Source organism: Pogona vitticeps, chromosome 1 (assembly GCF_051106095.1).
Source record: "Pogona vitticeps strain Pit_001003342236 chromosome 1, PviZW2.1, whole genome shotgun sequence".
Taxonomy (NCBI): Eukaryota; Metazoa; Chordata; class Lepidosauria; order Squamata; family Agamidae; genus Pogona; species Pogona vitticeps.
The window spans coordinates 59,582,656-59,608,527 of record NC_135783.1 but is presented as its reverse complement, the minus strand read 5'-3'; the positions used below and the strand labels follow the sequence as shown (position 1 = coordinate 59,608,527).

General features: G+C 36.9%; 1 protein-coding gene across 2 annotated transcripts in view; it reads left to right on the top strand.

Moving 5' to 3' along the window:
- Positions 1 to 19,857, top strand: part of MAP3K21 (mitogen-activated protein kinase kinase kinase 21) — a 54,877-nt gene extending 35,020 nt beyond the window's left edge. Inside the window, exons 6-11 of one of the 2 annotated variants that reach the window (XM_020786833.3) lie at positions 1,459 to 1,581; positions 10,172 to 10,288; positions 11,429 to 11,579; positions 12,706 to 12,800; positions 13,722 to 14,480; positions 16,194 to 19,857. In XM_020786833.3, coding sequence (XP_020642492.2) covers positions 1,459 to 1,581; positions 10,172 to 10,288; positions 11,429 to 11,579; positions 12,706 to 12,800; positions 13,722 to 14,480; positions 16,194 to 16,588 — 1,640 coding nt within the window. In that variant the 3' untranslated portion in view covers positions 16,589 to 19,857. The remainder of the gene's footprint in view (positions 1 to 1,458; positions 1,582 to 10,171; positions 10,289 to 11,428; positions 11,580 to 12,705; positions 12,801 to 13,721; positions 14,481 to 16,193) is intronic. The other variant, XM_020786852.3, reaches the window with a different exon arrangement.
- The last annotated feature ends 6,015 nt before the right edge of the window (positions 19,858 to 25,872 follow it).

Genomic DNA, 25,872 nt, shown 5'->3' with positions numbered 1-25,872 from the left:
TTAACATCTTGATGATATTTATATTATCTCTTTATTTAGATTAGTTATGTCCTGCTTCATAACCAAAAAGGCTATCTAAGTGGTTTAATAACTTTATAACTTAATACAGAGTTATCTTAACTTATTGCAATTGATGTCCAAAAGTCACACTTTTTGCATAATAGTGCAACAAGAATTTGGACATTATGTAATACTGTATTGGTTAAAATTACCTTCCTGATTCATGCATATACTGTAGTGCTTTTGTGCACATATCCAGATCCCTAACCTCTCTGTTTGTATAGACTAATACTACTTTTTTCTGTTTGAAATAAGAGTGAAATAGCATACACTCTTATCCCACACTCCCTAACATTAGCCTTCCTATATCCTCAGCACTAACACTTTGTGTGTAACAGCAACCAGAACGGACTCTACAACATTAATTCTGCTGTGCTTAGAGACTTACTTATTTACTTACTTACTTACTTGTTTGTTTGTTTGTTTGACTTTTATACCATCCATCTAGATAAATCCACTCTGGGTGGTACAAAAACAAATCAAATATATCAAAGATGGGCAGAAAGACAGGAAAAGTGACTTTAAGACAACCACAGTAATGTTCCCTTCAGAGCCAAGTTAGTTGTTAAATAGTTCCAAGAATGTGGATTAAATAATCAGATGTTTTCCTCTTGCTGTTAAATATTGCCTCTGTTTTATGGCTGTCCAAGAAATCCATTCTTATCCATCTTTCTCAGTAGTGGTACTTCATTGCCAATTGTTCATTCTTTTTGTCTGGTGATTCTTTTCAATGAGACATACAACTTGAACATTGTATGTTAAGACGTACAACTTGAACACTGTATGTTAAGACGTACATCCTGAACATTGTATGTTAAAACGTACAACTTGTACATTGTATGTTAAGACGTACAACTTGAACATTGTATGCTAAGGTTGACAGAAAGTGCTATAGTTAATAGGATTGCTGTTTTCTTATAAGGCAGAATATTTTCCCATTCAGATAATGTTGGAATGCTATATTTGTGTATAGCATAATAGGACGTAACTACTAAAGGCAGTTCCATGCTTCATGAGGTTTGGTAGGTTTGGCTATGGGAGAAACAGATTCAAATCACAGTCAACTGTGCCACTCCCTAGGTGACTATCCTGCCTCATATGGTTGTTACAAAGACAAAAAGCATTTCAAAGCACATATACATGAAAACAGTCCCTTTAACTCAGTGGAACATATTATTCAGTAAACAAGGATTGTGCTATGAAAATGCTGAATTCCTTTGTTATATGTCTTTTATTAGATATAATAGTACTTAATTTTGTGGTTATACTACAGTTAAGCTATACTTCAAAAACAAAAGGGCAGCTGCCATGTACATCCTTATTTATAAATTGGTACAAAAGCTGGAGTCCTAATTTTTATTGAGAAATACTGAAATTGAACATATTCCTTTATTATAGATTTTCAGCACAAGATAACAGTGCAGGCTTCTCCAAATCTAGATAAGCGAAGAAGCTTAAACAGCAACAGCTCTAGTCCACCAAGTAGTCCCCCAATAATTCCCCGTCTTCGAGCTATACAGTGTAAGTATCAATCCATTTTTTCTTATTATTTTATATAGACTTTCTTAAACTTTCTTAATCTAATTTTATAGACGTTCCAATACACTTCTGTATCACTGTGACCCCAAACTAACCCATTTCATTAAGCACATTCTCGACCATCCTGGAGTGCAGGACACACAACAATGGGCTCAAGTTACAGGAAGCCAGATTTCGGTTGATTATCAGGAAAATCTTCATAGCTAATGGAAACAACTACCTCGAGAGGTGTTGAGTGCTCCAATACTGGAGGCATTCAAAAGAAGTTTAGACCAGTGGTTCTTAACCTTTGTTACTTGGATGTTTTTGAACTGCAACTCCCAGAAACCCCAGCCAGCAAAGTTGGTGTTGAAGGCTTCTGGGAGTTGCAGTCCAAAACCCCTGAGTAACCCAAGGTTAAGAACCAGTGGTTTAGACAACCACCTGACATACATTTTTTTATTTCGATTCCTGCATTGAGCAGGGGGTTGGGCTTTATAGTCCCCTTCCAACTTAATTATTCTATGATTCTGTGGTTCCTAGTAAATGTACAGAGAACTGAACTGTGAAATACTGTTACTTAAAAGCTAGCAGACTTAGATATAAACATACACAACACTATTAACAAGCTGGCAAAAAGTCAAGCGAACAGAGAGAATAATAATGAACAGTGGAGTAAATGTCAGTTACTTTGCCAGTGCATAATTTTAACAACACAACATGCATTAATCATGGTTAATGTTGAGACTTGATTTAGATAGTACTAAACCATGGATTATGCTTTAAATTCAGCCTGGTTTATTACTGTTTTCTACTTTCCATTTAAATCTGTTTAATTTCCATCCCTAAGGCCGCTGAGGGTTATAGCCTTCTTGGCTGTGGCACCAGTCATTTGGAATGAGCTTGTTGTTGAGCTGCACTTGGCCCCTCCCTCTTAACCTTTATGAGGTTGCTTACACCAGTGGTTCTTAACCTTTGTTACTCGGATGCTTTGTTACTCGGATGCAACTCCCAGAAACCCCAGTCAGGACAGCTGGTGGTGAAGGCTTCTGGGAGTTGCAGTCCAAAACTCCTGAGTAACCCAAGGTTAAGAACTAGTGGCTTACACTGATGTTTTTTAATGAGGTTTTAATGACATCCTCTAATGAATTTGTCAAAGTTGTTCTGCTGGTCTTTCTATTGTTTGATGCTCTTGGTGGGTTTGTTTCATGTCATTTATTGATTTGTTTTGCCTTTATTATTTTTTCTCTTTACTGTTTATTTTTATTGTTAAATATTTTATTTGCCTTATTTGTTTCTTTGTGAACTGCCTAGAGTAGTACCTTGCACTAATCGGGCAGTATAAAAGTTGAAGAAATAAATAAATCTGCATGTGATCTAGAGGTCACTTCAGGTAAATCATGTTCCCTTGTTGACAAAGAACATATTGTTGCTCTCTGTACTGACATAAGAGGTCAGCTAAGCATGTGTTTACTGTAATTGAGCTTGGATATGTCAAAGTTTATAACAACAATGTACAAGAAAGCCAGGTAGCATTCAGAGTTAGTTACAATGCAGAGGAGGAAGCATTCAATAAAAAAGTAAAGGTTAATTATTCTTTCTTTTTAATTTTTTTTTAATTTCCAAAACAAATACAAGAATACAAAATACTTATTAATACAATCTAAAATACAGTGCACCCCCATACCCACGCGATCCTTTGGAGCCATACTTTTATTACAAATCTCCTTTCCAAAATTGTATTGGTTGTTGCTCAGAGGCTTTCTCCTTTCCTTTCACTAACGCAAATTCAATAAATCTACCCCAAATTGCATAAAAATATTTAAACTTATTTCCCCTCTTTTATCTTAAATTCAGTAGTCAATTTATCATTTAACGCAATGTCCCATATTTCATTATACCAATCTTCAGATTTAATATCATTTTTATCTTTCAGGAATCTAGCTATTAAGATTCTAGCACTTGTCATTGTCATAAAATTAGAAATCAATTCCTTTGAGCAATAATCAAGTTCTATCTTATCAAAAATTTGTTTGTTTATTTATTTATTTATTTATTTGATTTGTATCCTGCCCATCTGATCAAATAGACCACTCTGAGCAAAGCAATTTTTAGAATTAAGTTTGATATCTTTTCCAAATATATCACATATTTCCTTAAAAAACAATTTCCAAAATTTCTGAATCAATTTACACTCCTACAACATATGATAATACCTGCCAATTTCTTCATCACATTTCCAACAGGCCTTAGAATAGTCTGAATTTATTATGTTCAATTTCACCAGAGTCATGTACCACCTTAAGCTAATTTTTTAAAAATTCCTTTATTCTTACCAACATTAATCTTAAAACTCTCATCTTCCAAATTTTTTGTCCAATGCTCTGTTTTAATTTCTGTAAATCATGTTCCCAAATTGATTTCAAACCTTCGATTTCAGTCTCTTTTTCCTCTTGTTCCAAAATTAGGTTATAAATTCTACTTACTACTCCCTTCCTCAAAGCATCTTTCTGCATGTCTTCATGTGATAATAGAAATTGTTCATACTTACTACATTCTCTACATTTACCATTAGTTTTCAACCATTCATTTGTCCAACTATCTAACTAGATATAATTATACCATGATAGTTTATTAGTTTGAAGTTTAACTATAATCTGATCCTTCGATCTCATTTTAATCCTCCAATCCTTCAGTCTGGCAACTTTTTTATCCTTAAACAAATCAGCTAAACCCTTCAAGTTTGCTGGGAAATTTTCTATTTCAGTCACTAATTTTAGTGGTGAAGTAAAGGGACATAACTTTTTTATATATCTGTTCCGGACATTTAACATGTTTTTTTAAAAAGGGTTGTTCATCTGATTTATTGTATTTCTTTTTACGTTAAACAAATATTTTTCAATATTCCCATTTATTCCTGAGGATTCCATATCCCACCAAATTAAGCTTCCTTTGTTATATATATCTCCAATAAATCTTAGTTTATTCGCTGTGTAACAATTTTTTATATTAGAAATACCTAAACCTCCATTTTTTGAGCCTTATACCAATATCTTTTATTTATTCTTGATTTTTTTTACCATGATTACAAAATCTATTAATTAATCCCTGCCAATACTTAAAATCTTCTTCTACAGTGGGGTCTCGACTTACGAACGGCTCGACATACGAACGTTTCGACTTACGAACCGCTCTCATAGGAATATATGGACTCGACTTATGAACTTAGATTCGAGTTACGAACTCTTTTTGTCCCTTTTTTTTAAAGCTAAGTCATCTTAGGTTAAAAGGAAAAAAGAAAAAATATCCCTCTCTAGTGGCAGAAGGCGGAATAGCAGCTTCCCATTAGTTTCTATGGACAAAAAGAGCAGATACAGATTAAATGGTTTTCAATGCATTCCTATGGGAAATGCAGATTCGATTTAAGAACTTTTCGACCTGAGAACTGCCTTCCAATACGGATTAAGTTCGTAAGTCGAGACCCCACTGTAATTGTATTGAGAGCATCCTGAATAAAAAAGTAATTTTTGGTAATATTTTCATTTTGATCATAGCGATTCTCCCAAACCACAATAGTTTCATTTTAGAATACTCCTGCAATTTATCTTTAATATCACTTTTTAATTTGTTTAAATTTTGCTCCTTTAATTTGTGAGTCACTTTAACTATTATTTAATCTAATTATACATTTTAAAACCATATTTATTTACAAACGTTTCTTATTCATATTTATTGTAATTAAACATTGTTATTTCTGTTTTTTGCCAGTTAATAGTTAATCCTGTTATTTCCCCAAATTTTCGTAAATGATTTTTAATTTTATCCATATTTTCTAATGGGTTTTTAATAGTTACTAATGAATCATCAGCAAATAAATTAATCTTACTTGTATCATTTTTACCTAATCCTTTAATTAATTCATCATTTTTATTGCATTAGCAAACAGTTCTATAATCATACAAAACAATATTGGTGAAAGTGGACAGCCTTGTCTTGTACCTCGGCCTAGAAAATTGCTCTGTTAAACCATCATTAACTATTACTTCTGAAGTATTTTCTGAATATAATTGATCTATAACCCCAATAGATCTTATACCAAATCCTCAGCCATTTATAAGCAGCTTTAATGTTGGCCATTGTACACAATCAAAGGCCCTAAATATGTCTAGTGATAAATAAGTTGCCTTTGTTTTTTCCTTTTCTACCTCATATATAATGTTCAAAATGTCTAGTTAAATTAGCCACTTGTCTTCCCTTTATAAAGCCACATTGATCCTCTTTAATATAATTTGCTATAAATCTATTTAATCTATTTGCTAATATAGCAGCAAAAAAATCTTAGCATCTTTTTATTGGAGATATAGGTCTATAAGATCCTGGATCTGTTAGATCCTTCTTGGGTTTTGGAATAAGAATCGTTAATGAGTGTTTCCAAGAAGGTGGCATTGTCTCTCCTTATTTTATTATAAAACATTTTTAGGTTAGGTATCAATATGGAACTAAGATGTTTATAATATTCTGGACCCAATCCATCAGGGCCTGGTGTTTTACTATTTCTCCGTTTATTAATGACTTCAGCAATTTCTTCTTCTTTAATCTCTTCTTCTAGTATTCTTTTATCACATTCTAATAATTTAGTTTTTACATTCTCATTTATTTAATTTTCTATGTCCTCTTTCAGGATTAGTTAGTCTTAAAATTATATAAAAACAGAGCTTATTTTTTAATCAGAGGAGTTTGTGTGGAAAGTCCAGATGCTGTAGCACAGGGGTGTCCAACCTTTCACCTTCCCTGGGCAACATTAGAAGATGAAAATTTGGTTTGGGTCGCACATACATTTGGTTTGGGCCTCATGAGGGGGCAGCCCTAGCCATCCTCCGCAGCCCTGCTCCAAGTGCGCTTACCAGCAGCTGTGATCTCAGACAGCAGAGGCTGCCAGCTTCGACTCTGGTGGCTTTATGGGGCTGGGAGGGGGTCCACCTATTGATGGGGATGGCGCAATACTGTCACGCAGCCCCCCTGTCCCCTCCCCTCCCACTCCATCCTTCCTTCCCTCTCTCCCCCTCTACTGTTGTGACATGCCCCGGCCACATTCCAGCCGCAAGGGCCGGCAGTATAACTTGAAACTTTGGAATTTCTTTAAAAATAAAAATAAAAAAAATTGCACTGGGCCACATGTGGTGGCCCTCGGGCCGCGGGTTGGACAAGCCTGCTGTAGCATGTGAATATTTCTGATTCTAACACAAGGCATCGCTACTGATGGCAGTAGTGTTTACATGCGTGTGACTGGCACAGGATTGTAGCTGTTGAGATAGACATTGGAAAAATCACTTAATTGTACAGTGGCTTGTTTTGCAGTTCTCTAGCCTTGAGAGCTGCTGAATCAGGACATGGTTTGTTAGTCAAGCATTTTGTTTTTAAAACTGGTCAGTGAGACATTTCCAAAAGTTCACAAGAACGGCTTGAAGGGTGGTAATGGCCTTCTGTTTTGAGCCTTTCCCTTAGAACTTCTGCTTCTGCATGGGCATCTGCCTTACAGTTATCAAAGATAATGTTTTTTAGGTTTGTTTTCTAAATAAGCCTGGGCACTTGTCTAATCCTTCTGTAATTTTGTATAATCGATATGTTTATATGCCAGCTGTTGGGACAACTTGGTCAGAAATGCCTATGACTGTTCTCCAGTGTCATGTTAGCAGAAAAAGAGCAGTTGTGTTCCTCTAGTAATTGCAAATTAGTCTGGTAGCTGTTGGTACGATTAAAACAATTAGCATAAGCATCACCTAGTACAGTGAAGTTGCAATGGCTTGTGCAAGTGCTTGATTTGACATCTGCACAAGGATTTCTGTTCACAGTAGAAGTTTTGTGATAGAGGAGTGACAATATTCCAGGGTGGATTTGATTTAAATCAATTTACGATTTTAAAATTGGAATTTTTGACCATGTAAATAAAAAAATAATTTTTAAAAATTAAATTATGATTTAAATTGTGAATTAAATTTATTTGATATTTTTTTAAATCACTGATTTTTATCCACCCTGTTGAATACAACTCTGTGGCCAGGTACAATTATAAGCTCTCTAGTTTATCTGTCCTTAAAAACATTTAACTACTATTTTTTTTTTAAAGAAATGAAAAATACTAGATTACTAAATGTGGTTTAAGATGGACTAGAAAGTGTCTGGAGAGTGTTAGGTGGAGTTCAACTTTGCATTTCAGAGGCAAAAAAGAGATAATTATATTCAACTTCTAACTAAGACTTTTCTGATTACACTCGGTCCCTAATACTGGTTAATTATTCAGCATCTTCTCTCTGGGTCTGGTAATAAATTATCACTCCTATTTCCCAGGATTGAAAGAGACTATTGTCTGTCAGTCTTTCAACCAGTATGTCTTGTAAACAAAAGATTATTTTCTTTGCTTTCAACACTTTTTCCTTAATCCTTTGTTCCCATTATCTTTTGTTCTTGCAGAGTTGATAGATAAAGCTGAAGGAGAGTTCTAACAGACATTAATATGTGTCTACTTATTTGGGCAAAGTGGAAACTGTTTTCTTTCTCATGCAGTAGATTTTCTCCCCGCACCTGACTTGGGCAGATCAAAAAGAACAATTGTGTATTTAGTAAAATGAAAAGTTTAGACATATGTGTCTGGAAATGGGGTGCAGTGCACTTTTTCTACTAACATGCCATCTACCAATGCAGAACTGAATTTTAGGAGGTGAAGGTAAAGGAGCCAACCAAAATGCAGGAAAATTAGGAACATCAGTGTGTAGGGGTTGGATTTGGTGCCCTTATCGGCCCCTTCCAACTCCATTATTCTATGAAAAAGCAATTGGTGCTTCGGAGAAGGAAGGACACACGTACATCCACACTCACATCATGCAGATGCTTTTCAGTTCACTATTTCTTATGTAATTTTTACTTCTGCAGATTTTGTGTACTCTGGGGCCTTAGTTTGCCTTGATTTTGAGAGAAACTTCAGGGCTTTTTTTTACCGTGGGTTCGATTCTGAGAGATTCACACTTCCCTTAATATCCTCTCTCTCTCTCTCTCTCTCTCTCTCTCTCTCTCTCTCTCTCTCTCTCTCTCTCTCTCTCTCTCTCTCTCTCTCTCTCTCTCTCTCTCTCTCTCTCACACACACACACACACACACACACACACACACACACACACACACCTGATTTGATTACATTTTTTTCCTTCTGATTTCCCCTGAGTTTTCAGGAATCTATTCCTTGGAATAGGTAGCTATATGTCTTCGGTGCTTGTTGCTCTTTGCTCTGCTGTCAACTGCAACAAATGTTCCAAGAATGTAAAATACAGTACTTAGTAACAAAATCACCTGGGATCCCCAAACTTTAAAGTGGAAAAACACATACTGATTGTACAGTTATGCGTGCTAATATGTATATAAAGTGCAAGAAGCTTAAGTAGATTGGACAACATTTGTTTTTCATGGTTTCTGAGTAGCCGGGATAGAAGAAAGCTGACAGAAGGAGATCTTCCCCCTCCCATTTTTTCCTGACTTCAGCTTCTACCCTCCTTTAAAAACTACTACTGATTCTTAGCGGACCATCTAGAATAGAGTGAGATGGGCCGTGGGGGTCTCCTGGGGAATTAAGGGCATGTATCACAACCCATCCAATTTTAGATCATTCTCCAACTCTCAGATTGGCTTTTCAATGGTATAGAACTTCCCTTCCACAAGCTTTCTTCCAACATGTTCAGAACAAATTAAGTAAGATGCAGTGAAATATGGGAATGTTGTTGTATTCTCTCTGGTACAGGCAGGCAGTAGTCGCATGCTCACACCTGCTCTGATTTCTAGACTACAGAATAGTGTAAAGCAGCAGCTGATAAGGAGTAGACAGCTTTGGACTTCACATTAGTGCTAGCCGGCATAACCAATAGTGAAGGATTATGGGAACTGTAGTCCAAATCCACCTGGAGAACCATCATGCTTATGCTAAATAACACATCATCTCAATGTTGTGGCTCAACTCTCCTTGTTGTATCAGTGCAGTTTCATGGCACGTTGTCCACACATGCGTGTGTTTTTGTACGATGTCCAAATTGGCTGAGTGTCTCATTATAATAAATTGTGAGGTCATGCTGTTTCAGACGTTATTGCAATATGGTTGATGGGGGTGTTCCGCTTTGTTTTTGTATTTTTGGTGATATTGCTTTGGTGGTATTGGTGTTGGCAGTAGAGATGGGCACTTCTTGTGGTTCAGTGGATTGGGCTCTCAGGTGTTGTGCCGGCGCCCTGGATTCTACGTCCCACCTCCTCCCGCACGTGTCCTTTCAGAACCATGGGCTTCCCTGCCCTGCCTCCTCCTCTGAGGGTGCTTGCGGGAGAGATGGGGCATGGAAGCTAGGGCAAAGGTGCAAGATCTGTGGGCCCTATCTGCCAAACTGCAGCAAGTGCCCATTTCTAGGCAGTAATAAAGCTTGTCATTTTAAACATGTGTGTTTATTTACACTCTCTATGCTTTGGGACATGTAATTAGCAGTATTTTCAGAACTGGTATTTAATACCAAATTTAAAGTGCAGTATGTTATTTTCACTTATATTCTCCAATTGTTTCTTTAGTGATTTCCAAAACTGACCCCAGTACTGCTAATGGGCAGAGAAATAGTATTTATGTGTACCAGCAAGATGTAGATATCACAAGTGAATATGAACTTCCCAGTGGGTTTAAGAAAAAAGGCAAGACTGCATTAAATTATACAAGGTGTTGGTTATGTAAATTTTATAGCTAAATTTGTACAAAGTTATAGCCTGAACACTTATTGGATATCCATTACAGAATCTGTTGTATTAGTGTATATATACAGTGCAGTGGGGTCTCTACTTAAGAACTTAATCCGTATTGGAAGGTGGTTCTCAAGTTGAAAAGTTCTTATGTTGAATCTGCATTTCCCATAGGAATGCATTGAAAACCATTTAATCCGTATCTGCTCTTTTCCGTCCATAGAAACTACAGTGGAACCTCTACTTAAGAACTTAATCCGTTTTGGAATGGTGTTCTTAAGTTGAAACGTTCTTAAGTTGAAGCAAAATTTCCCATAGGAATGGACTGAAAACCAATTAATCCGTTCTGGCTGTTTTTTTGTTATGTAGAGGTGTGTTTGTACATTGAAGCATTAGTTCCCATAGGAACTAATGCAAAGCTGGTTAATACGTACTCTACCACTAGGGGGAGAATTTTTTTTAACCTAAGATGACATAAGGTTAAAAAAAGAGCAGGAAAGGTTTTTTTTCCTGTTCTTATCTTGGATTTCTGTTCTCAAGTAGAAGCAAAATTTAGCAAATGGAGCTGTTCTTAAGTTGGATTGTTCTTAAGTAGAGACGTTCTTAAGTAGAGACCCCACTGTATATAAGAATATATACAAACACATTAATTGCATATTAAGGTGTGACTTTCCCTTGTGAAAAGATATATCATTACTGTATAAGAGAGGTGGTCTGTGTTCCAAGCAGGGTGGGCTGTTCATGTTAAATGGCAGGATGAGGCAGCTTTTCATTGGAACTGTGGGCCACCTGAGTTTTACAGGTACAGTATATCTCATTTAAGTGTTCAGTATCTATAACTTTCCTGAATCTGATTATTTTTTAAGCATGAAAAGAATCAGTTATCTTCTGTTGATTGGCTTAATTTCTTTCCTTATACTCCTATTTTGATGGATTAAATAATTATTTACTTGGATTATCTTTTTATCTGTCACGGTGGGGGAAAATCTCTTTGTTGGTAGCATACTGTGAAATGTTACAGCAGGCTGCATTTTCAGAGATGCTTCATACCACAGCTGGTTAGAATGGCCATTGAGTTCTTCCGTCTTTCTGCAGTAACCTCCGATGAGAGCAACAGAACCTGGGGAAGAAGCACAGCTTGTCATCAGGAAGAATTTGAAGATGTGAAGCAAAGCTTTAAAAAGAAAGGTTGTACTTGGGGACCAAACTCAGTGCAAACAAAAGAGCGCACAGATTGTAAAGAGAGGTATGACTGTTCATGATGTGGAAAATAATTTATGAAATATATTTGATATAAATTACCCTACCACACGGAAAATGACAGTGATCAAGATGATAGAATTAATAGGAATAGGTGAAAATTTTGCCTCTGTACCCTTTTTATTTACAAGAATTTACCAAAATTAACCAGCACTGTAAAATGGGCCTAAAAACTGACCAGCAGTCAACAGACCAAATGCATCCTTGGCCATTGATGAGTGTTGGGCATCGAGGCTCAGGGATGAGTCCAGGAGCATGCCTTCGCTGCAAACCTGAGGTTTTTAAGAGGAATGTAGCCATATCTAGCACAGATTGAATTCCTATTCTCTAATCTCCCTTTCAGCTAAGAGCACCTTTGTTTGTCTGGATTAAGCTTCAGTATGTTTCTGTCCTCCAGCGATTTAGAATCAAAACAGCCTCCTTAGAGTTGGATGGAAAAGAGACCTGGAGTTGGATGATAGTGGCATACTATCATCCAACTCCTAACCCTAACCAGCACACTTTGCTTTGCTTTTTGCTTTACTGGTGACACCGAACCTCCAGACTCCAGGCAACCTCTCCAATAGTTGCATGTGTATGTTAAATAGCATGGAAACTAGGATGAATGTGGAGTAAAAAGTATCAAGCCAAATACCAGAGTGTCACACAAGAATTCCTGAGTCCAGCCTTCTCACGTAATCTGTCTGTGGAGGGCTATATCCAGGTCTCATCCTAGGGTGTCTCAGAAGGATACCATCGTTGATGGTGTCAAAAGCCACCCAGAGGTCCAGCAGAACTAAGAGGGACACACACTTCATGTGCATAGCTCATCCACCAGGGTGATCAATGCCATTTCTATGCACAACCAAGCATAGAGCTAGTTTGAACGTGATCTAGGTGATCTATCTCACCCAGAAACTCATATTCGTGAGAGGTCAGCACATTTTTCAGAAACAAGAAAGGAATGTTACAGAGACTTATGGTACACCAAGAATGTAGTAATGGCTAAAACATATTCTGCTGCATAGTATAGAGCCAAGGCAGACTAGTCCATTATTAATGTTTTCTGTTAACCCAGTAAAATATGGCTATCTGTGTAAAGAACATTGTTTTCTTCTTATCTCTGATTTTAGAGTAAGACCACTCTCAGATGGCAGTAGTCCTTGGTCAACACTTCTGATGAAGAATCAGAAAGGTGTTCCACTAGCTTCATTGTTCATGGATCAAGGTGAGTATGTGCAGCTGAATAAGGGATTTTTTTTCTTTTTCAGATCTAGTAGAGATTAGCACCCAAAATTTAACCACACACTTTAGAGTGCTTAGAAATATGACTATAGGGCTTGGCCTTTCTGCATAGAACACCAGGTGCACTTGAGTTTCACAGTTAGACTCAAGAGGGTTTGGTCTCGTGGGATTATATGCCTGTCAATTTTACATTGCTAATTATGTTTGCTGCTGGCTGGATAGCGCAGTGCATTGGAGTACTGTACCTGGTTTGCAGACCCAGGAGTTGGGAATTCAATTCCTTGTGCCTTCCAGGAGAACAGCCAGTCTGTGCAGCCTTTGGCAACTTGCACCATGGAGCACCATGTTCCCTTTATCTAGGAGGGATGTAAGGAGTCACTTTGTTTGGAGATGAAACTCTGTCTAGTCTTGGCATGTGATCAGTTGTAAGCATCAGTGAATCCTGATGTAGGTAGTCTTGGTCTGATCTTGAAACTGTAAACTGGAGGCATTTGGAACTGAACAAGATTTTTTTTATATGCACATCCTGAAGTTTGCTGCTGGCCAGCAATCCAGTGTTACCATTTCATTGATGTTTTATTCTGTAGATGTTCTCTTGGTATATGTAACACTGGTGAACTACTAGATAGATCCGTGTTTTAGGTCTCTGACTGCAGAGCCAGACATTGAGAGTTCAGTTCCCCACTGACAATGGAATTGAGTCTTGACAGGGGCTGGACTCAGGGATCCACAGGGTCTTGTCCAGCTCTGCAGTTCTAAGACTATTGTTGCTGCTGCTGTTGTTGTCATGGCTGCATAGTAATTGTTACAAAGCTATCTGTGATTTCATATTGGTGTTTATTTGTTTCTTTAAAAAAATCTTCTTTTCAATATCAATGCTTGAACAAATGTTCTGCCTATACAGAGCAGAAGCTTTCCCCTGAAGGTCTGGAAACTAAGCGACCAAAACAGTTAAAATTGCCAAATCAGGCCTACGTTGATCTACCTCTTGCGAAGGATGACCAAGGACTAAACTCTGCAGAACAGGAAAGGTTTGAAGAAGGAAACCCAGCAAGTTCTGCAAACAGCACTCCACAAATGACCCCTACAAACAGTTTTGGTAAAACATTACAGAGAAGGAGAACAGACTCTGTACTATATGGCTGTGCTGTCCTTCTCGCATCTGTACCACTGGGCTTGGATATTAGGGAGCTGAACAGAGCACAGGTTCCAGATGAAGTGTTGCCCAAGGAGGAAAAGAAAAAACGTGATGGCCTCTTTCAGCGAGCTTCCAAGTTTCGCAGAAGTGCAAGCCCTGTAAGGCTGCAGTCCAAAAAAGAGGAGACCCACATCCCTTCGTTATGCCCATGTGAAAGTACTGTGAATCTTCTGTCCATGTCTTCGGTTTCCACTAAATGCCTCCTTCAGCCTGATAATGAAGATGCAATTGTGAACACACCACCCAAGAATGGAGATGTTCCCATTAAATGCTTTTTGCCAGAAAGTCCTGTAAGTGGAAGAGAACACAAGACCAACATTGATTCTAGTGCTGACTCTAACTTGCCATCTCCAAGTCTTCCTTTGAAACAAGAAACCCAGTGTGTAGCAAATACCTCTTCCTCAAAAGGGAGACTTCTGGGTCACAGACGGACTGTGTCAGATGGAAATCCACATCATTCCACATGTGAGTAGAACAAAGTGTGCTTGGTTACTTGGAGGGAGTTATTATTACTCTGATGAATAAATAACACTGAAATAAGCACTTTATAAGCACTTATGTTAAACAGAAGCCATGAAAGTTAGTTGCATACCACCTCCTCTTCAGACTGAAGAAAGGTATCTGGTTCCATTTTTAATGCCTTTATATGCATTGCCAATGTGGTGGTAATGTTATTCCCCCCCCTCCATGAGACTGGGTAAGTTGATATTACTGGGTAATGTAAGCCATTCTTAGACATATGATCCTCTTTATCAAGAAAAAAAATGAATGTGAGAAGAAGAGTACAGTGGACCCTTGACTTACAGACGGCTCGATTTACAGACTTTTCGAGTTACAGACTTCTCTGGCCACAAAATTTAGATTCGACTTGCAGCCAGAGAATCGACTTACAGACCAGAAAAAAACCAAAATGGAACAAAAATAGAATAAAAACCGCTGGTTATGGGATTAATCGGTTTTCAATGCATTGTAGGTCAATGGAGATTCGACCTACAGACTTTTCGACTTGCAGCCACTGTTCCAATACAGATTAATTCCGTAAGTAGAGGGTCCACTGTAGACAGAGAGGCAAAGATCCAGAGATCTTGAATGTGGCAACTTTAGTGACTTGATCTTAGCTTGCACTTTGAGAATTTGACATTAGCAGGCAACCGTTCATTGGTCACACCCAATGTCCCAGGTTGTTCTATTTTATACAATAACCATTCTCCATATCTTGCATCCATACCATTTACAGTATATCATTTCCCACATTCTAAGTATATACAAAGGATTGATTCTGTCTTGCCTCCCTCTCCAGCTGTTGGATTATTGGTTATTATGATATTATTATTATTGGTTATTATATAATATTATGATTATTGGTTATTATGTGAGATTTAAAGATCATATAGTCCATCCCCGGACCTGAATTTAGACTGCCCCTTTGTTCTGTCATATTTATGTACCTTTGTCATGATTTCAGGGGAATGAGAAAACAGTTATATAAACACCTTACAATGTCTTCTTATAGGTTAAGCCATTTCATCTAGGTTATATGTCTGTTGCCCAGGATAGGGACACATGTTCTAACAGCTGCTCTCTGGAATCATTTTGTTCTATTAAATGTCCAGAACCTTATAGATGTTGACTAGTTATTCATATACTGTATATGCCACTCTTTTTTAATACAGTGGTGCCTCGAATTACGATGTTAATTCATTCCAGCGAAATGATTGTAGAACGAAAACATCGTAAAGCAAAATTAAAAAGCCCATAGAAATGCATTAAAATCCAATTAATGCGTTCCTATGGGCTTGAAACTCACCGTCCAGCGAAGATCCTCCATAGCGTGGCCTTTTCCCTGCCCGTGCAGCGAGGAATCCATCCCAGAAAAGAGCGGGGAGCCATTTTTTAAACCCGGTGGCCATTTTGAAACTGCTGATCAGCTGGCCGAAAATCATCATTTTGCGAGAAACAGTTCCCGAAGCAGGGAACCGATCATCGCAAAGCAAAATTCCCCCATAGGAAACATTGTTTTGCGATCGCAAAAACTTCGTTGTAATGTGATTTTGTCATAAAATGGAGCGCTCGTCTTGCGAGGCACCACTGTATATTTTTAACTATTTTAAAATCATTTTAAATTTTTTAATATGTAAGGTCATTCTAAATTTGTTCTTCATTGTCTTTTCCATCTAGCTAATGGAATTGTTGGTGGAGCTTCTGAGATTTCACATGTTTCATCTCTCCAGCAAAGAAACTTCCACAGTGATCCTCTACCTGAAAAGCAAGGAACTGTCAATATTATTCCAAGACCTCGGCCTTCTTTTTTAAGAAGCAGGATAGATCCTTGGCAGGCAATTCCTCGAAGCATGACATCAAACTGTTTTGAGATAGATAATTCAGAGGGTAATAGACGTTCAAAGGCTAACTCACTGACAGACACTGAGGACAGAACTAAATCCCATATGCCCTGTTTACTTGATATTGATGTAGAAGGTCAGAACAGTGACTGCACAGTGCCTTTGTGTAGGATAAAGAACAAAGCATGTCGACCATCAATACACGAACTGGAGATGGAGTTCTTGTCCTAAGTGCCTTAGAATTATTTTATACCCTTTTTAAAGGAAAAAAAGCAAAACAAATAAAAAATGTGTGTGTGTGTGTGCCGGGTATTACTTTATGCTGCTTTTCCCCCCTTGAAGTTGTGTTCAACAAAAGTGCTACTTCACCAGTTAGGTAATGGAGAAGATATTATGGAAGAGGGTTGCTTTGCAGACCTGTCTTCGTCCCTGATGTTCAGTAATAGTTTTCTAAATGGATTTACAATTTTAAAAATCAATAAATTTCTCACAGATTTAATTTATAATTCTTGTTTGCCAAATGTCAATTTCCTTTTTCCTCTCTCTCTCTTTTTTTCAATCCAGTTTTTACCATTGTCTTTTTTCTTTGGCAATTCGATATGCAATATAGTGAAGTCCCATCATGATTAAGAGATGCTTTCCCTGCAGATAGTTTATTTTAAAAAGCACTGTCAAAGAATGTGGCTTTTTAAAGACACTGTTGTAGAAACCTATTCTGTCTTTAGTATAGAAATAGTAACTGTTATTTGGTAATTGATTGGTAACCACATAGTGGTATTTTAGAATGGAGTTATGAGATTATGGCTGGTCTCCTATTGGAAGAATTCAGAGCAGAAGTGCAGATACAGAAGTATTCCTCGAACACTTATACAACTTCTGCATATGCAACGTTACATGCTCATTCTTCCCCTGGATGAGAGATCAATTGGGGCACCAGTCATGCAACTGGAAATCTGCCATAGAGGGGAGATATTTATGCAATAGCCCTTTTGCTCCATGTTTTCACAATAGCATTCTGACCGTAAAGAACAAATGATACCTTAATTTCTACAAAGGTAGGATTTTGCCCAAGTAATTACTTGTAATGAACTGTGATGTTGCTTGAAACAAGCACATTTGGAGTTAAAATTCTCATTGAACTGTATTCTAACTAGGTGATATTCAGAAAAAATAATTATTTTAAGATTCAATTGACTTCATTTGAAACTCACATTATGAGTACAGACACACTTCACTGTATGTGTACCCATAGTCCATTATGCATTTTTTTAAAAAATAGTCTTTATTTGATCACAGTGTCTGAAATCAGTGGATGAGGAGTTAGGAAAAATATTAAATAAAGAGCATTTTAAAAATACATTTGTTTTAGTCAGTGTTCTTAATACCTAGTGCTTCTTGTCAAAAGTACTGTTGAAAATTATTTTGTAAACAATTTAATTTATATTTTTATTTTGTCCAGTTATAACATTACAGTATTTACTTTAAATGAATTCTGGAAGCATATTAAAATATTGAAGCATTTTTACAACATTTTTTAAATATTCTGAAATTGACTGTCCTAAATTAGAAATTGTTCAGAGCAGTGCTGTTTTGATAGATCTGCATGTGGTATAGAAATGAAATTGCCCAAGGATTAACCATTTGTTTTATGGTGGTGTCCTATTGTAAGGATTTTATTTACATTAATTGGCCAATATTCAAACACTTGAAAAGTACTGCTTCCATCTCACATGCCAGTCTTTGTTTTCTGAACACAGTATTGTTCAGATGCACACAGTATTGAATTTCACCCCACAGGATCCTCCTATCTTCATTAGACAGTTGGTGAGGAAAATGGCCAGGGGGTGTAGCGAGAGGAGAGAATAAGAAACCCAGCTCTGCCCAGAGAACACCACACATCCACAGGCCTTGGGTCCCCACCCTTTTTGTTTCCTTTGTTAAATGTTGCAGCTTAAATTGTTCATTGCTCAGTAATAGACACGATTAATTTTTAAAGAGCAATGTGCTGAAAGGCAGTCCTGTTTTTGTTACGATTCACGGGAAAAGTCTTCAATAAGAAATTATAGTAGTCCAGCTACTCGGAAATCTTTGATGCTAACTCCAGTACTGTTTTTCTGTTCCTTCAATGGTGGGAAATAATTCTGCTTTAATTTGTTTAGAGTAGTATTTGGTTCAAAATATGCTCCTTGGAAAGAAGTTAAGAAGAGGAAATTACAAACTCTTCTTTTAACTTAAACTGTTAAGGCATATTGTCTGCTGGCTGTAAGTTGTATTGTCTTTATATAGCAGGTTGTGATTTAAGAAATTTTATTTTTTACTCATTTATATTTCTCTTTTTTTGTAGTTCTGTTAATTTTTGTTGATGGGACAGCTTTTGTAAACATATACTGTGCAGTATTTTTAAATGCTTTCCCTTTAAATCAGGTATAGTTCGACTGAAGTTTAGTTTTAAAACTGAAATGATTTTGCATATAAGAGTACAGGTGTGAAGGAAGGTCTGTTAGTCTCGTAATTAGTTTATAGGTATATTTCCTAATTTAAGATAACCACTAGTTAGCTGGAGATAGTGTGTGGTGGTCTCTCTTTCTAGGGTGAGAATTAGTTTGAATTAAGTTCTAATCTCATCCTGTAGAAATTGCTTCCTTTTCCTTTTTATATGAATCACAGGTCCCATTCTTAAGTGCCTTGGATTAGAGATGGGTAAGAATTTTGATTTTTTTGTATGAGGCATTCCCAGAATCTATATATTTCTTCATAAATCTACTGGAAAAAAACTTGAAATTCAGAAATGTTGAGTGTGAGAAAGTGAAACTAACAGATGTGTCCATCCCTAAATGTGGGATTAATGCAGAATCTATTTTGATGGACATAAAGCGTCAAGGTGGCTTTTGCTGGTTTCCTCACCCCTCTGTAGTCACAGGCTCCCTCTCAAAATCAGCTGCCATTTCTCCAGAATATTGAGCAAGGTGAAGTCACCTGACATCACTGTCCTGCACCTTTTGCCAGCAGGATTCTTCCAGTGGAATAAATATCATCTGTCAATGGAAGATGTCCTTCTATTTTCACCATACCAAGTCCAGGTACAATGTCTTGTAAGCAACTGTTACATTCATTTGAAGTTTAATCCCCACAGTTAATATGTACTTTATTTTGTAGTCCAAAATGAAGCACACTGAAGTTCTATTTATTTTAATGGGAGGAAAATAAGCACAATCTTAACTTATTTACAATTAGAATATAATTGATATGCTTAATTTTGCCTTAGTGGTACACCGCACCCTGAGTTCTTGATAAACCGTATTGCCAAAAGGATGTAAATTTACCTGCTCAAATGTCTGTCTAAAATGTGCCTTCTAAAAAAGTAAATAATTTGTGTATCAGTGGTAAAATGTGGGGCAGTAAGTTCAGGGAAATGTAAAGTTCAAATAGTTTGCCTGGAATTTAAAAAAAAAATGTGAATTTTGTCCAATAAAAGTATCAATTTTGATGAGAATCTTAAATTCAAGTGTCCTGTTTTATATGTCACTGTACAGCCGTTTCTTCTAGCTTCACTTACAGATGAATTTTAGACTTTGTTCAGTGTAAAAGCAAGTATTATCAGCAATGTTTAATGGTTTGTGTGTGAGAAACAGTAGCTGTAGATATACAGGTTGGTATATGTACATATGCGTACAGGGTATATGTATATATAGCAAGTTTCTTAGAGAGGACATGTGCCTCTGTTAAATCTTCTAGACACCCCAGTAGCATTTGTTAAAGGCAAGTTTCATATCTTTTTGGAATACCTTTAAGGGATAATGTAATAAAAATGAGGAGGGCAAAATAATGTGGCAGTTTACAAAGCTAACAGATTTATTTCAGTGTGGGCTTTCATTGATCAAAGTCCACTTCATTAGATGAGAGGTGCTGATACTGTCTCCTCTATACTTATCCATATCCTCATAGTAGTGAGAGTCATGACCAGATTTTAAAAAAGATAATAGACGAATTGCAAATGCTTTGTTAACATAAGAATAGAATGATAAAGCTGTCAATTACTTAAGGTTGCAGGTCCTAGGCAGGGTCATAAGTTGTATTTCAGATGATAAAGTGGCTAGGGTTATATTGATATATGTATAAAATATAAAGGATACAATATTTGCACTCCTTGGACAATTTCCTGTTGCTTAGTATAGTGGATTCTACTGGAGTAGACCTATTGGATCAATTGGGTTTTGATGCCTCCATAACCCCTCCATAAGTTCCATTGATTTAAATGGGCCTAACTGGAAGTTGCAGTTAGAGTAGGCCTTTGTACTTGAAGTAGATTTGAACCATGAAAACTCACACTGAAATAAATATTTTAGCCTGTAAAGTGCTACAATATTATGCCTTCTCCTCTCTCATTCTCTTTCTTTTTTCCCCATCGTGCTGAAATATAGTAATATGGTGATTTCTTTCCAACTTTGTGTGGGTCAGTTTAGTATGCACTGTTGTTTATTTACTTAAAATATTTTATACCCCACTTTTCTCCTCAAAAGAACTCAAGGTGGCTTACAATATGAAAAACAAGCAATGTAAAAAGGGGAAGGGGCAATTAAGCAAAACCGTGTAACAGCCCATCTCTTAGACAGCCAGTCACGGAGAAAAAGTCTGCAGATTGGGAGAACCTCAGATTGTGAGCTGTACCCTAAAGGGAGGAGTGAATGTCTTCCATACGAATGGAAGTGTGAGTGCTGGAACTGTATGTTTAGGCCAGAATAATTCAGCGTTTTATGAAGCATTTATACCTGCACTAGTCCTCCTACTTTTGAATTCCTTTGGCTGTGGAAGAATTCAGTAGAGAATGAAAGAAGCTTAAGGCTTAAAAAAGCAATAACAGCATTTATTTTTAGTATTTAAAAGTCTAGCCAATATCTGTTCTTAATCTCATTTGAGTCTACCGGGTCATTTTGCAGAGTTCAGTACATTAAAATACACTGTTATTTGCATTAATTATGCTTCCCACTACATTTATATGCATACACATCTCTTCTGTTGATCTAGGGTACTGCAAATCTGTATTTGGTTATTCCAAGTTGATGACTTGATGATGCCCTTTCACAGCTGGGTTGCCTAGAGTGTGCTGATGTTGTGCAATTGTAATGCTACATACATCTTAGCCTGCCTTTATAACCTTATTAACTCAGTATAACATGAATATCACTGCCCCACCTAATCACTTAATACAGGTACAAGTTTGTATCTTCAGATCACCCATGGATACACATCGAACGATTGTAAAACATGTATGATTAGGAAAGGAAGCTTACCTTTAAAGTAAAATAAATGTCCTCATCTTGAAGACATCCATGGATTTATCAATCCATTAGTGAGTCTATAAATTTGTTCATGAAGAATCAGAGTAGTATCTACATTTGGGCAAGACTTCATACAATCATGATTGCCTGTTTCTTTACTGAAGACTAACTTTACAAGTAAAAGACAAAAGGATGACGAATCTCCCCTTGTACCCTTTTGTGCTGTTTGATTAGTCTCCAAGAGCATGAAAGATGAAGTGACGATTAATCTCTTTTTTCCAAAGGCAGATCGAAATTTGGCAGCTTTACAAGCTGACAAGTGCAGTGAGTGGAAAAGGAAATACAGTGCTTTAGGCATAATCACCTCCTGCATCCATCCATGTTCACTAGGTAGTAGTAATAGCTTTGTCACATCTTCCAGTACAACTCAGCATTGCTGCTCTGTATAGAACATGCTGGCTTTGGCAGGGAGAAATAATTTTTTACAAAGAAAGCATTTTGCTTTTCTAGAGTTGTTCTCTGAATTGTACTTCATTATTCCTTTATTATGTGCGTATTAAAAGGCAAGGAAAGTTCTTCTGTGGGAACAACTGCACAGGTCGGTGATATTGGCACTGGTTCTTGAAATGTTCAGTCATGATTTTAGATTAAAATTGTGCATTCCTAAATTAGAGCTAGACTTTTAAAATTCTGCCCTGTACTATATTATTCCCCAACAGCATATCTTATTCTGAAGTGTAATATTATTTCACCTGGAAGTAAGTCTCACTGAATATGGAAGGCCTAAAGCACAAAACTAAGATTTGTTTTTCCCATAATACTGTATAACATTAAGTAAAAGAAGCCTTGCGTTTTCAAGAACTGAGCAAGGCTGTTACTGGTAAGACATTCTGGAGGTCATCCATGTTGTTGTTATGTGCTCTGAATGGTGACCTCTAAAATGTCCTGTCTTCAACAGCCTTGCTCAGCTCTTAAAAACTCAAGTCTATGGCTTCTATAATGGAATCAATCTATCTCTTATTTGGTCTTTTCCTGCGGCCTTCAGCTTTTCCTACCATTATTGTCTTTTCAGCAAGTCTTGTCTTCTTATGGTGTGTCCAAAGTACAACAGCCTCAGTTTTGTCATTTTTGCTTCTAGAGGAAGTCCCAGCTTGCTTTGATCTAGGATCCATTTGTTCTGGCAACCCAGGATATCTGCAAAACTCTCCTCTACCATATTTCAAATGAATATTTTTTTTCTGTTGACTTTCCTCACTGCCTAGCTTTCGCATCCATAATAATCAGAAATACAGTATGTGGATTATCTTGGCCTTCATCTCCAGTGACACATTTGCTTGATAATCTTTTCTAGTTTCTTCATAACTGCCCTTACAAGTCATAGTCTTCCTTTGATTTGTTGTCTGCTGTCTCCATTTGGATTTTTGATTGAGCCAAAGTATACAATATTTAACAATTTCAGTTTATTCATTATCAGCTGTAAAACTGTATAGTTCTATAGTCATGATTTTTGTCTTCTTTATTAGTGTTCAGCTACATTCCTGCTTTTGAACTTTGTTTTTTTTGCCTTCATTAGGAGTCAGTTCTGTTGTTTTCTACCAATAATAAGGGGTCATTAGCATATCTTAAATTCTAGTGTTTCTTCCACAGTTTTCACATCTCCTTAATGCATTGGCCCTATAATTATTGAACTCCTTAGCATCTCCTCTCTGAGAATGGAAATGTACTGTATATTCAAGATTTCCAGCCTGTGGGCCATTTTTTTGTTTGTTTTACAGATTTGTTGGGATGTTCTTGTTAGGATCTTGACCAATTCAGTCTTTGTACCTTGGAATTGTTCATTTGGTATCCCATCTATTCCCAGTTATTTATTTCTTCCAAATGCTTTGAGAGGAGCTTTCCATTCACTTCCTAAAATTTCAGGTTCTTCATCATATAATTCCTCTTCAAAGGAATCTGCATCCTTGTATTTCTTCTGTATAATCCTTCAGTATATTGTTTCCACCATCTCTTTGTTTTATTTTCGTCATAAAATATGTTTCCCTGTAGTCACCAGCATAACAGCAACATTAAATCTTCTGCTGCTTTAATATTTTTAATCACAACACTCCCTCAGATGCTTTAATTTATTTATTAGATTTATATACCACCTATGTAGAACGTGTCTACTCTGGGTGGTTTACATATAGTGGTGCCCCGCATAGCGACATTAATCCATTCCAGGATTAACGTCGCTATCCGGAAACATCGCTATACGGAACATATAAACCCATAGGGGTTTAATGCGTTCCTATGGGGGGAAAACTCACCAGTAAGCGAAGATTCCCCATCCGGCCGCCATTTTTGCCACCTTGGTAAGCGAGGGCAAGGCGCGAAAACGCTACGGGCGGCCATTTTCTGCACCCAGCGGCCATTTTGGAACCGCCGATCAGCTGTTTTCTAAACATCGCAATGCGATCGCATTAGCGATTGCAAAAAACGCATCACTATACGGATTCATCGTTAAAACGGTGCGCTCGTTAAGCGAGGCACCACTGTATAACATAAAAATAAAATCCAGATCACAGAGTCCAAGATGGGAAAGGAAGAAAAGAAGAAAAAGAAGAGAGAGAGAAAAGGAGAGATAGGCTAGGTAATGGCTGTAGGGAAGGCCTCCCTATATAGCCATGTCTTCAAGTTAGTCTTGAAGGCCTTCAGTGAGGGAGCCAGGCAGATCCCAGCAAGTAAGTTGTTCCAAAGCCGAGGGGCCACTGCCAAGAAGGCCCAATTTCTGTTTTTTCCCCACCAGGCCTCTCTTGGTGTTAAGCCCCTCAGCTGCCCGGCCTTTTTTAAAATTCAGTTTTAGTTTTGCGTTTTTTGGGTTTGTTTTTGTGAAGTGGGAAATTACTTTGAGCTAAGCCCGTACCAGTAGTGCAGTGGTTTCCAAACTTGGGCTTCAGCTTCTGAGTGTTGGCTAGGGCTATGGAGTTGTAACACACGAATTTCTGTGTCTACAAGTTTACAAAATGAGGGATATTGGTATATACAATCAACTAGACAAGATAATATAGGGAAAAGAAAATCACCAAATCGCAAAGTTGTATAAACTATTATTGGAAAGAAATATGGAAAAGGAAGTAATTAAAGAAAATACGATAAAATGGATGCAGGAATTAGGTAGAACAATTCAAACAGAGGCTTGGTTTAGAGCATGGAATGGTAACAAAAAACTATTAATAAGTACAGATTGGAAAGAAAATTATATGAAAATATTATATAGATGGTATATGACACCAGAGAAATTGGCAAAGGTGAAGAAAAATGAGAAAAATAAATGTTGGAGATGTAAGACAGTAAAAGGAGCACTATATCATATGTGGTGGGGTTGCAAATTTATTAGGAAATTTTGGTTGTGTGCTAATATTGTGATAATTATTTACTTATTTTTATTTCTTTTTTAAATGCAATGAACATTAAAAGTTAAAAAAAAAAAAAACAAAATGGGAAGCAGATCATGGCTGATTGGAGGAAGGGTCTTGAAATCTTGGCCCCTCACTAGCCGGTCTCTTATCCAAAGGGTCACAGCAAAAATAAATTCCAATTATTTCTCTGTAATGTCAACGAAAATTTATGTACTTTATTTCAGTATTTCTCTCATAAATAATTTGCATAGATCTAAAAGTGGTACGCATCTATTTATCTTATTTGTCTTATTTGTACTCATTTGTCTTATTTGTACTAGTAAGTCCACACCCCAAAGTTGAGATCCTTCAGAAATATTAAATCTTCCACTTTTCCTACTTATGGAACACTTATGGACTATTTGGTTCAGCCTAGTGGGTGGGGAAACCTTAGGAAGGGGCTGGGGTTGAACTGGAGAATGAGAAGGAAAGCTGGAAAGTCAACAGCTGCTGTTCCACTGGAAGTTGATAAGGCCCTTACCACCTCAGTTTAGGTACATAGTAGTATTTCAGTATGTTGTACATGAGGGGTACTGGAGAGGTGAATCCATGCAGTGAACTTATATATTTGTAATTGTATTTAATTTTAGAGATTTAAAAGTTTGGAGCTGTTCCTTTATGTTGTGAGTATGTTACCTTGGTCAATAAATACATCTGGAGCTTCGTTCTTATTTGACTTCAAAGAGACAGACACTTGAGTTCTTTCTTCTTTGTTCAAGCAACTCCTTTCTCCTGGGTTGATGAAAATAACTTAGGAGTGTAAAATTGTTGCATCCCATTTTGGGCTGTGTTTATATTA